Here is a 13,089-nt window from a genome sequence, read left to right as displayed (position 1 = left end):
CTGGCCAGTTAGTTTAGTAGAATTGGCAAGCCTAGTGGCCTAGTGACAACTGTATGCCCAAGGCCTGCATACAGTAGGTACTCAGTACATGCTGACTGTGGAAGTTTGAAGAGCTATGGTCTCCAGAGAGTCATGCGTTTGACTGTGTGGCCCATAGGGAATAGCACTATTAGGAGGAAGTGTGTCACTGTGGGGGTGGACTTTGAGGGCTTATAAGCTCAGGTCTGCCAGTGTGACCCAGTTCACTTCTTGCTGCCTGCGGATCAAGAGGTAGAACTCTTAGCTCCTTCTCCAGCACCATGTCTGCCTGCACACTGCCATGTTGCACCATGATGACAATGGACTGAACCTCTGTACTGTAAGCCAGCCCTAATTAAATGTTTTCCTTTATAAGAGTTGCTATGGTCATGGTGTCTCTTCATAGCAATAGGAACCCTGACTAAGACACTCACTGAGCAAGTAGATGGAAGGAGAGAGCTCAGAAATATCATTCATTAAGTTACTACTACTAGGCCACGCCCAGAGGTGTGCATAGAACAGAAATGGTCGGACCAGTCTGGAGCAGAAATTCTTGTGAAGGATGTAATGAGCCCTGACCTACAGATACACAAGATAGCAAGAGTCCTCAGTAGGGCTTGGGTGAAATGAGGGATGGACTTCTTCAGTCAGTGTTTGCTCAAGGATGTCTCTGGAAAGAAGTGACCTCAGCCATGAGACCTGAAGACTTAGAGGAGGCTTCAAGGGAAGACCCTGGGGACGAGGGAGCTGGCAGAAGGGCAGCCAGCACAAAAGTCCTGAGGCAGCCCCAGTGGAGGGTCCTGATGGAGCAGTGGAGCCACTCAGCTGGGGAGGAGGTCAAGTCTTCTTGCGATTCCAGGCAAGTCACGTGAGCATGCAGTAAAATGAAAGGTTGGCTCCCTCAGCCCCTCTGGGTCAGACAGTCTGGTTCCAGGACGTTCTGCTGGGTCATCTACTCCCCTTGTTTAGGCTCATTTCTATCCGGGTCTGATTTACCAGTTCCTGTCAGGCTATACCAAGGCAGCTATTTCAGAAACTTCCAAAGGCAATTCAAGCCCTGGCCATCATTTAGGGGAGAAAAAAAGAGTCCTAAGTGAGGGACTCAGGCCTAAGAGCCCGCCCAGCCCCACAAGACGGCCATGCTAAATTTAGCCGCTTCACCTCGAAATGAGGTGAAATTGCAGGTTTCTGGTGGGCGGTGACGCAGGGTGGTTGTGGACAGATGAAGCTCTGCTTCCTCTGGCTGCACCTGAGGGCAGAGTCCCAGGACTGTCCCCAGGGTCCCACGGAGTCGGGGAAGCAGGTCCATGTGAAGCTGCCTTCAACTGGTCTGCAGAGTCCCAGCGGTACCGGGTGCCAACCAGAGCCAGGCAGCAAGGGGCAGGACAGAGAAGAGGCTGCCTTGTCTGCCACCAAAGGTTTGGGAACTATGGCTGCTGGGCCTGCTCCTCTGTTCAGGGGTCCAGTGGGTCCTGACTGCTCACCTTGACTCCTGAAGACAGCTGGGCTGCCTAGGGTGACTGAGAGCCACCCAAGGGTCCCTCTGCATAACCAGGGCCTCCTCTGTTCCCAACCAGCAGCTTTGGGGTTAATGCCAGCCACAGCAGAGGTCGTTCGATGGGCCAAGGGGTCTCCAGGGCTCCATTTGCCCACGTTGCTTTTTGTTTTGGGTGCCATTGTGGGCAGTGCCCGATGTAAGCATTAGGGATGCTAGTACGTTCCCTGGGGCTTGTCAGCTTCTGCTCATGAAATCCTGAGCTGGCCTGTCTTAGTCCAGAGGAGCCCAAACCGCATCCTCCTTCTCTCTCCCACTTGGGGGATTGCAGAATGGCTTTACCTGGCTGGCCAGGAGGGGGTGCTGCTGGCTGCACAGTTCAGTTGCTATGTGGCCGCGGTCCTCCCCAGCCCTGCCTCAGCCTGGGCTCTTCCCTCCCTGGGCTGCTAGTTCCTGGCTCTTCAGTGCACCTGGGGAGGTGAGCATAGCTCAGCTCCAGTGTGCCGGGCTCGAGTCTCAGCTCTGGGTTTTCCTGTCAACAACCTTGGAGGAGCGATCCTCTTCCCCCAGACTTTCTTGTTTTCTACTGTTGGTTTGAGACAGGGTCTCAGTCTGTAGCTTTGGCTTGCCTGGAAGTCATAGCAATCCTTCTGCCTCAGCTTCCCAGGGGCTGGAATGACAGCTTCGGTTTCTTTTCTTTTTAAAGACTTAATTATTTCCTGTGTATATGTGTGTGCCCGAGTGCATGTATATACACCATGTGCACACAGGAGCTCTTGGGAGGTCAGTGAGAAGGGGGTGTCAGATGCCCTGAAACTGGGGCTACAGGTGATTGGGTGTTGTCATGTGGGTGCTGGGAACTGAACCCAGGTCCTCTGCAAGAGCAGCCAGTGCTCTTAAATGTTGAGCATCTCTCCAGCCCCAGCTTCGTTTGTTTGTTGTTGTTGTTGTTGTTGTTTTGTTTGTTTGTTTGTTGAGACAGAGTTTCTCTGTGTAGTTTTGGTGCCTGTCCTGGATCTTGCTCTGTAGACCAGGCTGGCCTCAACTCACAGAGATCCGCCTGGCTCTGCCTCCTGAGTGCTGGGATTAAAGGTGTGCACCACCACTGCCGGCTAGCCTCGGTTTCTTTATCTAAGAGGGATAATATTTGTCTATTTGTCTTGGGAAAATGGTCCGAGGTGGTCCAGTCTCAGGCAGGGAGCAGGCTGTGGGAGTCACAGGAGGGGCATGTCTGCAGCAGGGCCTGGGATTGTCCAGTTGGCACTGGTTCTGTAACACAGGTCATTTGGTGACCGGAGATGTGGCCCAGTGGGCAGCATGCTTGCCCAGCATCTCTGAGGCCTGGGACTCTGCCACCACATGGATGTGTGTGTGATACCTATAATCTCAGGAGGTTGAGGCAAGTGGATCAGTCTTAACTACATAGCAAGTCTGAGGCCAGCCTGGGCTACATGAAAAGAAAGGTGCTGGGCACAGCACTACCCTTTCATTTCCATAGTGCTCGAGTCCCTTTAGTTCTAAAGTGGCTGAGCTGAGCAAAGGTGACAGATGTCCTGTCTAGCCCTCCAGCTGCTCTTTGCTCACCTTGCCTGTTGGTCATTGTTTTAGGGCTGTTGGAGTAATGGAGCAGGCTGAGCCTCTCTTGCAGGTCTCAGTTGCCTGACGGTGAACTGGGGTCTTCTGGATACCCCAAATCCACAAAGCCACTTGAGGGACCTCGTCTAGGAGGAGGGCAAGTCCCACGGTCCCTTTTGGTGATTGCAGGAGCCAAGGATTCTGGGAACAAAGAGTTCTGACCCCAGCCCAGACCTGGAGACCCCAAACAGAAGGCACTCAAGAAAACTACCCCAGTGAGGTGGCCAGGGCCAGAGGGTGGAACTGGCCAGGAAGCCAGTCCATAGGACCAACTGCAGAGTTAGATGCAGGTCTCTGAGCTGCTGCCCCCTCACAGTGAGATGAGTGGGGTCATAGGACTCACAGTGCTGGCCTGTGAAGAGCCCCCTCAGGGGGACAGGGGCTATCACTGGCCTCTGGGGAGTACCATCAGGGGGACAGGGGCTATCACTGACCTGTGGGGAGCCCCCTCATGGGACAGTGTCCATCACTGTCAGAGACTAGGACTGTTCAGCGTCTAGACAGAACCTGAAGGAAGGCTTTGGTGACACCCCACCTGACGTCCTCTTTCCCTAGCCCAGCAGTGGGAGAGGGAGGCAGCCACCCTGGACTGGACTGAGGGCACACCTCAGTGGGTTGGTGACACCCAGCATAAGGAGGGACAGCCTAAGCTGCAGTACTCATAATTCCCACTGTGGCTGACTGAAGCCAAGAAGGGGATGCCAGTGGCTCAGATGCCTCCCTGAGGTGGTATAAGCCAAAGGCAAGGGCAGGGGATTCTGCTGGGGGGCGGGGCTATGTCCCCAGTGATGGTACCTGCATGCCAGGTGAGACATATGCACTTCTGGGCTCCAAGCTGGCTTTGTAGCTCCCCACTGGGGTCCACAAAGGCCTTGGCTGCCTCTCCGACCTCAGTTTCCCCTCATCTGTGGAACTCAGCCATCAATTGCTTCTGCTCCTTAGAAGACAGTGTGGACTGAATAAGGGAATTTATCACAGGGTTTCATACCTCACGTTGCCTCAACTTCCCCACCTGTGTGCCAGAAGCACGCTGACCCCTGGGCAGCCAGCAGGGACTGAGCAGACACTGACTGCGTGCCTCCTTCACTAGGGCAACAAGTTGCTCCCTTGATCCTTTCAGGACTCTGGTCCTCTCGGTCAGTTGCACAGCGAGTCATTACACACACACACACACACACACACACACACACACACACACACGCACACACACACACACGCACACACGCACACACGCACACACACACACGTACAGGTACACACCCTTGTACACAGGGAACTCTCAGTGCATTTTGTTCTTGGTTCCTCGGAGAACCTTTGAGCCCATTTCATGGTTGTGACCACCAAGGCCCAGGGCCAGGTTTTGACTGGAGCTGAGGCTAGCTTTGTGCTTCAGATGCCTTCCTGTATACTGTGCCGTGGGGTGGTGCCATGGGGTAGGAGGAGACAGGGAAGGTTTGCAGGACTGCACAGGCATGCAGAGGGGCAGCATGGGCCTCTGAGCCCCTGGGAGGGACAGGCTCTAAACAGAATGCAAGAGCAACACTGGGCAGCTGTGGGAGCTGTGGAAAGGGGCTGCAGCGTGATCCAGGGTGTGGAAGTGAAAGAGATACCGGAGTACAGGGTCCCAGTACAGGAGAAGGAGCCTCGGTGGGTGGAGATGTCCTAGGTTGTGTGTGGGCAATAAAGTCTCTGGAATCCTTCAACTGGCACCACCCTGGCTAAGGAGCAAAGTATGAAACCTCAGCAGCCGAGATTTAGGTTAGATATGAAGAAGTTTCCGACTGTCTGTGCTGGAAGATGCCAGCTTGATGTGCTGTGCTCCCCAGGGATGTAGGGACATTTTTCCACCCTGGAGATGGTTTGGAAAAAAGAGAAGCTAGCCAAGGCTCTGTGGGCTGGCCTCATGACAGCCTGGATCTGGGATAGGCAGTGGGCCCGGGTTCAAAACAGCCCTTGATGTCTGTCCCTTGCTTCAAATCCACTCAGGGCTCCCAGCTCCCTCTGCCCAGCTGGAAGGCCCAGATCCTCCCTGGGGGACTTGACTCTCTGGGAACCTGTGTTCTGTGGCCCCTCCAATTCTGCCAGGGGCTGCAGCCCTGCTCTATTTCTGGGTCACAGCTGGTCCCCTGGTGCCACAGGACATTTGCCCATGCTACGTACTATATTGTTTGATGCACTCAGTGTGTCCAGTTCAGAGCTTGCATACAGCAGGCACTTAGTGCTGGCTCTGCAGGTGGGCCCTCAGCAGGGGAGGGGAGAGCAGATGGCTAGTGGTGCTGGGCTCAGCATTAAGATGGCCAGAGCCCCAGCTTTGAACCCCACAACTGCCACTTGTCCCAGGCTGCCCCCACAATCCCCCTCCTCATGCAACCAGCTCCTATGTGAGTGGCGGCAGGACCCGTGTCAGCCAGGTGCTGTTGAAGACTGTGCGGTCAAGCTGACTCTCCTGTCCTCTCCTCTCAGGTGACAGCCATGTCTGTGAGGTTGCGCTTCCTGTCTCATGGGGATGCCGGGGCTGTGGGGACCGTGGGCCGCAGCGCCTCCTTTGCTGGCTTCAGCGCACAAAGCCGGAGGGTCTCGTAAGTGCCGTGGGGATGGGGGGTGGGGTGGTGCACACAGTTCAGCCAGTGGCCCGGGACATCAAACTATGCGGGGTACGCCTGTTCCTGGAGGAACCTGTCATCTCCCACGGCCGCATCCACGTTGTCTCTTCTCACTTCCATAGTCAGCCTGCTGATCTTACCACTGCTTGGCAAATGAGAAAACAGGCTCAGAGAGGTAGCTCCACTACTCCAGGGTCGCAGAGCAAAATGTCTTCCCAGTTGTCCTTAGCCTCCTGGGGGTGGGGTATGAAGGAATGCTCTTCCTGTTTAGTGGCCTGGCTGATGGGGCCACCTGTCCTGGCTCTGTGACTTCACCTCTCTGAGCCCAGGTTTCTTCCTGAACATGGGAGGGGTGTGGCTTCCTGTTGTTGTGAAGGGGAGTTGACACTGGGCTGGGGGGTGTGGCTTTCTGATGACAGCAGCTGGCTTGACTATGTGGGATGGGCCTCGAAGACTACTCTATCCCATGCTCCCTCCTGTCCTGATGAGTCCCTTCTGCCTGTGGGGCCAGGGCCCACCAGCCTAGGTTCCATGGGCTTAGCTGGACACTGAACAGGCCCCCAGGAAACCACGTCTGGTTACCTGTAAGTACCAGAGCCAAAGGCCCCGAACAGCACCTGAGCAGACCGGTGGGCAGCTCTCCACCAGAGTGGGTGCAGAGCCTGGCTGGTCCGTCAGCTGATCAACAACCAATTTCCTCAATGCCACACACCCTTGCTTGTGCTTAAGGACCTTAGCAGTCCCCTCAAACCTTCAAGGCCATTCGGTGGCCCTCATGACCAGGAGGCTCCAGATTAGCTCAGCCAGTGCGCCAGCAACTCTGGCCGCTCTCCCAGACCCTAGCACATGCTGCGTGTCCTAGCTGATTATTCCTCGTGGCCAGTTCCTGCTGTCACAGCATGTCCTAGGGAGGACTCCAGGCCCAGCCCAGCCAGGTTCCTCACATCCACCCAACAGCCGCCTGCAGGTTACCCTCTGCCCCTGGCCTGCTCCATCTGAAGTCTACCTAGAGGAATGCACCGCCAGGGTTATGGTGTTTGTCTCAGTGGGGCACCTGGAAGCCCTTCTTCCTCCGCAGACGTGAGTGGGTGAGTGGGGAGAGACCCAGGCCCTGGTCTGCTTGATCTTCCATCAGGGGAGCCAAAGCAAATCAGCTCAGCCATGGCTAGTGCTATGTTGGACCTAGGACAGGGTGCAGAGTGGGAGTGTGTGTGTCTCCTGAGGGCCTGAGGGGTAGTGGCTTCATTCAGCAGAAGCTGATGGGGGTGACGGGAAGTGGGGGTGGCGAAGACAGCAAATGCAAATGTCCTGAGGTGGTGAGGAGCAGCAAGCAGGCTGTGAGGCATGTGGGTTGCGGTCAGAGAGGGAGGGAACACTGGGGGACACATCCTCAGTGTCAGGGACCAGTGAAGGCTTGAGCAGAAGTTCTGGAGGGGGCGGGGTTGGCAAAGACCCATGGTTGTCAGTCCTAGTCACTGACTGTGGCCTTGGAGAGGAGAGTGGGTGCCACTGTGAGGGAGACACAGTAGGCATGCATAAATGCTGCTGGGAGAGTGCATGTAAGCAGAGGAAACCCGCACTGTCTCTCAGCTAGGCCATCTCCATGATGCCTCTGCCTGGGCCTCCTTGGACCTGACCCTGAGGTCTGTGTGTAGAGCTGGCCAAGGAACACATAGCCCGGGACCATCTAAGATGGTCCGAGGCTTGGAGGGCTCTGTGTGGTTCAGGAGGAGAGGAGGGGCTGCTGCCCACCATGAGACATAGACAAAGTGCTCTTCACAGCCACCAGGTGACAATCACATGCCACATTTCCACCCTGCTGCTGGCTTTCAGGCCTCAGGACACCACATATCCGTGGGAAGCGCCCCCTTAAGCCCCACCAGCACTTCTGTCCAGAAAGTCCCAAGGCACCCCCAACTCTGCTGCTGCTGGATTCCTGGAAGATGGAGGTGACTGGGTCCTGTTAGGATACCTGGGCTCACAGCCATGTCCATGTGCGGCCTAGAGAAGTGAGCCCTGATGCTGTGAGGGCCTGGGTCCCCAGGGCTGCTTGGATCTTAGCTACTGTTGAGGTCCTGAGTGGCCCCCAGGTCCAGTCTCAGCCTGGGCAGTCCCCTGTCAAAGATGGGGAAGGTTGCCCATGAAGAGGCATAGCTGGATTTTTTGTTTGTTTGTTTGTTTCAGATTTTATTTTATGTGTACCGGTGGTTTTCTGCGTGTGTGTGTGTGTGTGTGTGTGTGTGTGTGTGTGTGTGTGTGTGTGTATGTACTGCATGTATACAGTGCCCATGGAGGCCAGAAGAGGGCGTTGTAACCCCTGGAACTAGAGCTACAGACACTTAAGAGCCACCATGTGGGTGCTGGAATCCAGCCCAGGTTCTCTGTAAGAGCAGCCAGTGCTCTTAACTGCTGAGTGGTCTCTCTAGCCTCTGTATGGTTGTTTTTAACTTCCTTACTCTGTCCATCTCTCCGGTGTCTAACACCAGTTTGATCTGGATTGGACTGCAGGCCTCATCTCTGCCTCTGATTCCCAGATTTCTCAACAGGCAGAGACACAGCTGCAGAGGTGAGGGACCACACCAGGGTGGGTTGTAGCTGGAAAGCTTCTTCAGTCCCACTGGGCCCCTTGGCCCTGTAGCTGCTTAATCACTCAGAGGCTTAATATTAATTACAAACTGTGTGGCCTATGGCCAGCTTCTTGCTAGCTAGCTCTTTCATCTTAAATTAACCCATTTCAATTAATCTGTGTTTTGCCACATGACTGGGGCGTTGCTGATCTGCTGGCATCTTGCTTCTCCTTGGGCGGCAGCGAGGCATCTCTCCAGACTCTGCCTTTCTCTTTCCTGTCTCTCTCCTTGGATTTTCTGCCTGCCTCTAAGCTACCTTGCCACAGGCCAAAACAGCTTATTTATTAACCAATGGGAACAGCATATATTCACAATGTACAGAAAGATGTCCCCAGCAGTAGGTAAGGCAAAATGACCCTAGGCAGCCCAGCAGGACTCCACTCAGGGCTGGGCACACCTCCTGCACCATACCCTGCCCAACTACAACTCTTCGACTAGCCCGGGCTTTCTGCCCCACAGATACAGAATTCACTTGGGGATGTTATCTGATAGAATTTAGTACTAAGGTATGAATGATTGATATAATAAAGCCATTTCCCTTTTCCAGGCTCTGTAGGTGAAACAGCTGAGTCAAGTGCTGACAATGACCCAGTAGTTTTCTCCAACAGGCATAGCAGTAGCTTGGCATCCAGGGCTGTCTCCCCCAGGACTGTCGGGCAGGTGCCTCTGAAGCCAACAGTTGGGGTGGGTCATCAAACTTGGTTGGGTTTTTGTTTGTTTGTTGGTTGGTTGGTTGGTTGGTTTTTCGAGACAGGGTTTCTCTGTGTAGCTTTGTGCTTTTCCTGGAACTCACTCTGTAGACCAGGCTGGCCTCGGAACTCGCAGAGATCCGCCTGGCTCTGCCTCCTGAGTGCTGGAATTAAAGGCGTGCGCCACCACTGCATGGCATCAAACTTGGGTTTAAGTTGCTTCTGGTGACAGGCCCAAAGACCCATGAATTGAAGGTGGAATAATGTGTTTGAAGCATGCAAAGTTGAGCCTCAGCATGGTAAGGCTGTCATTGTCCTCTACCGTGGGTCACCAGGCACAGGACCATGGCCAACCTGGTCGATGGGCATGCAGTCAGGAGTCTATGTGGTCAGTCCAAGGACTGCCCTGCCTGGAGGCTGGGGCAGGTTCAGCACGTGAGCAGAGCCCTGGCATGGCCAGCACAAGGCTGAGGACAGTCATGATGGACAGAGGCTGCTTGATTGCTTGTGAACACGGGGCACCAGGCTGCACGTGCCTGGAAGCCTGTCTGGCAGGCCTGGGGCTGTTTAATATTTACAGAGTCCTCCTGGAGCTGGTGACACATCCTCCCTCGGAGGTTGCTCCCAGCCTGGTGACATCCCAGCCAGCCATGCAGCATGCAGCCTCATTTCACCATCCAGGCTGTGCTGTGCCAGCCCTCAGAGCCTCTCAGAGGCTCAGAGACAGTGCTGGGCTTGGAACCTCCAGAGCCCAAGGGAGAGGGAAGGGGTGGGCTGTGGGGTACACCTTCGGGGACTGTGGACCCCTGAAGTGAGCTGTAGCTTCACCCAGAGACACCTCCCGCCTGTCTCCCTGCCCTCTGGCTGCCTGGACTCTCATCTGTCGGAAACCCACTTGTACCCTTGTCTGCAGTGTGGCCTGTCCGTGCCTGAGATGGCAACTTTGTGGAGGGCTCGATCCAAGAGGTGGGTGATGCGGCCTTGGGGGAAAAAAGGGGGAGGGAGCGGGGAGAGGCTTTGGAAAGTCATTCTTCTGTAGTCTGTGAATATCAGCCAGCACCAGAGATGAAGCCCTGGTGGCATAGCCCTCCAGCCACTGCTGGGGGAGTCGTCCCACCCCCCCCCCCCCCCCGCTGCCCACATCGCTTCCCTTTTTCCTTCTCAGCATCAGGTCCCATCGGACAGGCTTGTTCCAAACTTCTCTCTTCAACTTGGGCACACATGTGGTGCCTGCTGTTTACCAAACACCGTTTGGAGTTCTTTGCATTTATCAGCCTGCGGAGCCCTCCTGGCAATCCCAGCTCTGGACTCCATTTCACAGAGAGAACTGAAATCCAGAGAGTCTTTGTCACTTCCCAGGGCCACACAGCTTGGTCATAGGAGAGCCAGATACTGACTGCACCAGCTGGCCTATGTCTCTCAGGGCGGGCATTTGTTTATCTTTGTTACTGCTCTGTCCTGTCCTAAGCCCTGGGATGGTGGTCACTACAGCAGGGACTGAGCAAACGTCTGCCAAGTGACTGTCATGACAACTCAAGGCATCATTACCTCCCCTCCACAGAGAGGAAACTGAGGCTGAGTGGGTTCAGTGCCCAGAGCCGTGGGGCTTGGGTTTGAATACAGGGGCCGAGTACAGGCACAAGGTCTCAGTGGCTTGGTATGTGCTGGGTTGTCAGCCTCAGGGGCTCTGGGCATGGGTTGGTCCCAAAGCAGGGTGACAAGCAGACCTGGCTTGAGTGTTTGTGTTGTGTCTCCCACATGTGGAATGCTCAGCATCTCACCTGGCAGGAACTAGCCTGGTGACTTTTCTCAGGACTGAGGAAAGAGCAGAGCCATGTCCCTGTGGCCCGCCCCCTGCCTGGCTTGCTAGCTAGCCCACAATCCTCTGCCTCCCCGCTATAGGTTGTGACCCTCGGTGACCCAGACCACCAGGGGCTGCTTAGTGAGCTCCTATCTAGATGGATAAGCGCCTGGTTTTTAAAAGTGCACTTGAGATTCTGAGGCAGGAGGACCGCTGTGAGTTTGAGGCCAGCCTGGGTGACAGAGTGAGTTCCTATCTAAACAAGAAAGGACAATGAAAAAAGGCCCAGGGACATTAGAAGGACCCCTAGAAAGGCCATGTCTTCAGTATGTGGGTGATCCCCCAAAAGCCCAGAGCTAGTGAGCCCCAGAGGCAGAGGGCCATATCATGCACTTCCAATAGACGAACCCATCTATTTATCTTACAATTGTGCAGACGGCCTCTCATGTGGCTGGGGCTGGCCTTGAATTCTATGTTGCTAATGACTCCCTTGGATTGCCTAGCCTCCTGCCTCTACCTCCAGACACTGGGATTAGAGGCCTGTACCCCAGGCCTGGCTGTGCCTTTGTTAAAGCAGGATCTCACTACACTGCTTATGTTGGCTTTGAACTCCTGAGCTCCTTGTCGTTAGGGCCACAAGTGTATACTCACATGCTCAGTGTGGCCTGGGGACCAGCAGCATAGACGGGCTTGGGAATGGGGCAGAAATGCAGAGTCTCAGGCCTCCTAAATCTCCTGTGTTGAGGAGGGGTTTGCAGTCTTGAGCTGACCAGTCTGTAGTGAGTGACCATCCTGTATGCCACGCCTTGTGTCCCACACCCTGCTGGGTCCTTCTGTTCCTGGTGCAAGGTTTGGGGCTTGGCCCTTCCACCCACGGGTCTCTGTCCTCCAGCCCCATGGCCACAACCTTCACTGCTTCAGTGTGGCACACTGTAAGCTGAGCATCTATTATCCAGGCTGCCAGTGCAGGAGAGCTGTGGCTGAGATGCGGTTGTTCCCATTAGCTCATATGTACAAAGCATTGACTAATGATTGGCTTTCATGTGCCAGTCACAGAGCTGGGGTCTCAGCGTCCCTGTTTTACAAATGGCAAAACAGAGGCTTGGACGTGTGCTAGCACGGGACACACACACACACACACACACACACACACACACACACACACACGACTGCTTTGATTAAAGAGGGCAGAAGCTTAAATAAGCTGTTACCCTTCTGCTCAGATGCCCAAGGCCATGAGTGATAGGTCTGGATGGGGGTGGGGTCTTCCCCTCCAGGCTGCTCAGGACCATGCTCCTCTGTCCTCAGCCAATGGCCACTCCTGCCCCTGGTCTGAAGGCTCCTGCTCCTTGGAGTGGATGGAGCTGGTGAAACGGCCTGGTTGGCTTCCCTTTGAGAACCAGCTTCGGGTTGGTTCCAGACACAGTTACATCAGGTTTCTTCTGAGATTAAAGCCCCAAAGCTGGAACAGTGAAAACCATCAGGAAAAGTCTGAGGAGGGCTGAAAGCGAAGCTGAAGGCCGCACGCCCAGTCCTCCGGCCTCTGAAGGGGCCAGTGCACACGCGTGCAGACACACTAGGTCACTGTCTTGACTGTTTTTGTTGCTGTGTTAACAAATTCTAATAAAAAGCCACGTAAAGCAGAAATAGTTTATTCGGCTCACAGTCCCAGGTCACAGCCCATCACAGGAGGGAAGTCAAGGCAGGAGCCTGAGGCAGCTTGTCACATCTCTTCCATAGTCAAGAGCAGGGAGAAATGAATGTGTGCATGTTGACCGCTAAGCTTTCTCTGCTCTTACACAGCCCGGGGCCCCAACCTAGGGAACGGTGCCACCCGCTTTCAGGCTGACCCTCCCCTGACTGAGGCCCTCGAGACAACATGCCCACTGACCCACCTGATTTGGATCAGCCCCCACTGAGACTTGGTTCCCAGGTGGTTATACATGAAAGCGGTTTACGGTTACAACTAACCATTGCCATCACTTTCTCTAAAGTCCACAAGTGAAAGAGCAGATCTGGGGGCTCTCCTGGGGGGGGCAGGAGAGGTTGGAGATGAACAGGTCCCTGCACTCAGCAGGAACCCAGGGGCTAGGATCCAGCCCCCTCACAATGCTGCTGTGTGTTTGGAGCGCGTCACTCACGGAGTCCAGCTGCTCCACTGCACCCTCCCTGCAAGTTTCTCCATGTAGCCCTGGCTGTCCTCGAACTCGCTTTGTAGACC

At 55.0% G+C, this 13,089-nt stretch overlaps 1 protein-coding gene across 3 annotated transcripts in view; it reads left to right on the top strand.

Annotated features, from left to right (window-relative positions):
• Ripor3 (RIPOR family member 3) overlaps window positions 1-13,089 on the top strand; it is a 72,206-nt gene that overhangs the window by 37,109 nt on the left and 22,008 nt on the right. For all 3 annotated transcript variants that reach the window (XM_036186654.1, XM_036186653.1, XM_036186655.1), the window contains exon 2: window positions 5,612-5,727. In XM_036186654.1, the coding sequence (XP_036042547.1) occupies window positions 5,621-5,727 (107 nt within the window). In that variant the 5' untranslated portion in view covers window positions 5,612-5,620. The remainder of the gene's footprint in view (window positions 1-5,611; window positions 5,728-13,089) is intronic.

The sequence above is a fragment of the Onychomys torridus genome, chromosome 4, assembly GCF_903995425.1.
Source record: "Onychomys torridus chromosome 4, mOncTor1.1, whole genome shotgun sequence".
NCBI lineage: Eukaryota > Metazoa > Chordata > Mammalia > Rodentia > Cricetidae > Onychomys > Onychomys torridus.
The sequence above is the reverse complement of the archived record's forward strand: the minus strand, read 5'-3'. Positions and strand labels throughout refer to the sequence as shown.